Source organism: Cyprinodon variegatus, unplaced genomic scaffold (genome assembly GCF_000732505.1).
Source record: "Cyprinodon variegatus isolate N-32 unplaced genomic scaffold, C_variegatus-1.0 Scaffold12, whole genome shotgun sequence".
In the NCBI taxonomy this organism is placed as follows: Eukaryota; Metazoa; Chordata; class Actinopteri; order Cyprinodontiformes; family Cyprinodontidae; genus Cyprinodon; species Cyprinodon variegatus.
Window position 1 is genome coordinate 27,306 of NW_015150465.1, and position 2,395 is coordinate 29,700.

A 2,395-nucleotide genomic window follows, 5' to 3' on the forward strand; every position below is an offset into this window, starting at 1 on the left:
TTTTAATCATGTAAAGCACTTTGCATTGTCTTTGTACTGAATTGTGCTATACAAATAAATGTGCCTTGCCTTGCCTTACCCATGTGTCTGGCTGCTGCTGACAAGTCACTAACAGATGCAGGCGAACTATAGATGTACATCTGAAGCTGTCAGAAATGTTTTGCCTTAAGAGGAATTTTTGGGGTAAATTGGATGATTATAAGTATAACCGTATAACTATATATGCGATCAGAAGTATTCCTCACCACTGGCTGAGTTCTTGTGTTCAAATAATGGTACGTTCAGACTGCAAGCAGCAGAGGCAGCAGAAGCAGCTAGTTTACATCAAGGCGCAGCAAAAGGTCCTGCGTCTGAGCAGCTGAAACAGCTCCTCACGAACTTCTGAGCATCTGAGGCGCCTTCAGAAGCAGCAGCTGCTGGAGTTGGACAAATTTTATTTTACTGCTCAACGAGCCAATCGGAGAAGCTGATCTGGGAGCTGGCAGGGAGTCAGACGCAGCACTGCTGATGCAGAGCGCTGTGATCACTCCTCTGAAACAGTTTATTAACGCCTAAATTAATTTAAAATGTAGAAACCTGCCGGCAAAATATGTTCGATTTTATTATCCTGGAGCCTGTAGTTTGGATTATGTGCGTGAAAAACGCTAACATCGACATCCAGCCGCCACAAACGGTAGCGGGAAACCCCAAAGAAGCAACCTGGCCAGAGGCAGCTGTTGCAGGGAATTCCCAGTGACAGCGCACCGCCGGTATGTGGGGGTCTGAGCGGCTCCGCCAGAAACAATATATGAAAGCAGGATGGTAATCTGGATGAACTGACTGCACAGTTTTCCGCTGGACTTTCTCAATTAAAAACATATTAAAACTACATTTTACCCGCTGATCACAGCTAATATAGCTGCCATTGTTCCAGGCAAAGAAAGGATAGGGTAGCTCCGCCCAACGTGCATCCGAACCACTTTACCACCGCGCAGCTAGAGCAGCAAAGATGCTTCAGCCATCAGAACTGAACTGTGCGTGCGGTCTGAACTTGGGGCCATACTCTCGAGTGCCTTCTAGTTGCCATATTTGATTTGTCTACTCTTGGCTGCTTCTGACATCATCAAGCTTTTGGGTGTTCTATGCCATATTTTTTTTTACAAACACCATTGAAGACTGCCCATTCTTCCACTCCATGTCACAATAATGCGCATAGTTACCAAAACATGGTAGTAGTTACTTTACATGAATAGGCACTCTGATGGAATTCTGTAGGTACCTTTAAAAGTACCAAATTATACCTGCTTTATGACGAAATGTCTTGAATTATACCACCTTTGCTGCTTTGTCAGTATATGTGGAAACCAAAGACACAGAATTTGTGAGTTGTTTCAGAAGTCACTGACACATTCAGTCAAAATAGATACAATGCAAGACAAAGGAAATATAACTGATGTCTTCTCTGTCCTCTTTATGCAGCCCTTAAGAGGTCCTTTGAGGTGGAGGATGTTGACACTTCCTCCCATTCTTCGCCCGGCTCTCGCCGAGCCACCAACTCCCCTCTCCGCAACGCCATGTCTCCCACCAGTATCTACTACCGTGACCTTGGCAGCACAGCCCCCTCTACCAACAACAACAACCTCAACTATTCCCAACCACGCTCCATCATGGGTGGCGGGGGTTCAAGGACCCCTGAGCCGGTGTCACGCCGTTCTGAACTCTCTATTGACATCTCCTCCTCTAGCAAGCAGGTGGATAACGTCACCAGCCCTGCCTCTACGCGATTCGTGAGCAACAGTGTACTGAAACGCCCTGAGGTCTTAGGGCACTCCAGGACCCCTGACATGAGCCACAAGAGGGAGGTCACATTTGCCAAGACCCTCACTGACTCCCCAGGGACCCGCCGCAATGAGGGCAACAACAACAACGGGATCATCCGAGCTCCTGAGCAGAATCACTCTCGCAAGTTCGAATCGGCGAGTCTGTCAGACCCCCGTAAACCCGAAATCAACATCACCAAAGCTCCCCCAGAGAACAACGGGCACCACCCAGCCGTGCACCACCCTCACCACCCCAACCCTCATCACAACACTATTGTTACCACCTTTCGCTGCTCCTCCCCCAGCCATGCTGGACGCAAGTCTCCTAATCCTGACAGTAAGTCTTCATATCTCTCTCAGTGCAACACATAATTGCTTTTGTCATCTTTTTCTTACCGTCCAATTCCAACTTACAGACACAAATGTAAACATTGATTTAACTAAGGTAGGGGTCTTCAACGTTTTACACGCGAAGGACCCCCAAACTGATGGCGATGGAGCAGGGACCCCCTAATTATATATAGCATGAAATAGTGTTCTATCAAACTGGTCCTATAGTCACTCTATTACAGATGGAGTAATGTAACTAAAGTAAT

At 47.0% G+C, this 2,395-nt stretch overlaps 1 protein-coding gene across 1 annotated transcript in view; it reads left to right on the forward strand.

Moving 5' to 3' along the window:
- The window catches only part of LOC107088873 (septin-9-like), a 110,521-nt gene that overhangs the window by 17,183 nt on the left and 90,943 nt on the right, over nt 1–2,395 (forward strand). The window contains exon 2 of the mRNA XM_015381326.1: nt 1,459–2,136. Within this exon, the coding sequence (XP_015236812.1) occupies nt 1,459–2,136 (678 nt within the window). The remainder of the gene's footprint in view (nt 1–1,458; nt 2,137–2,395) is intronic.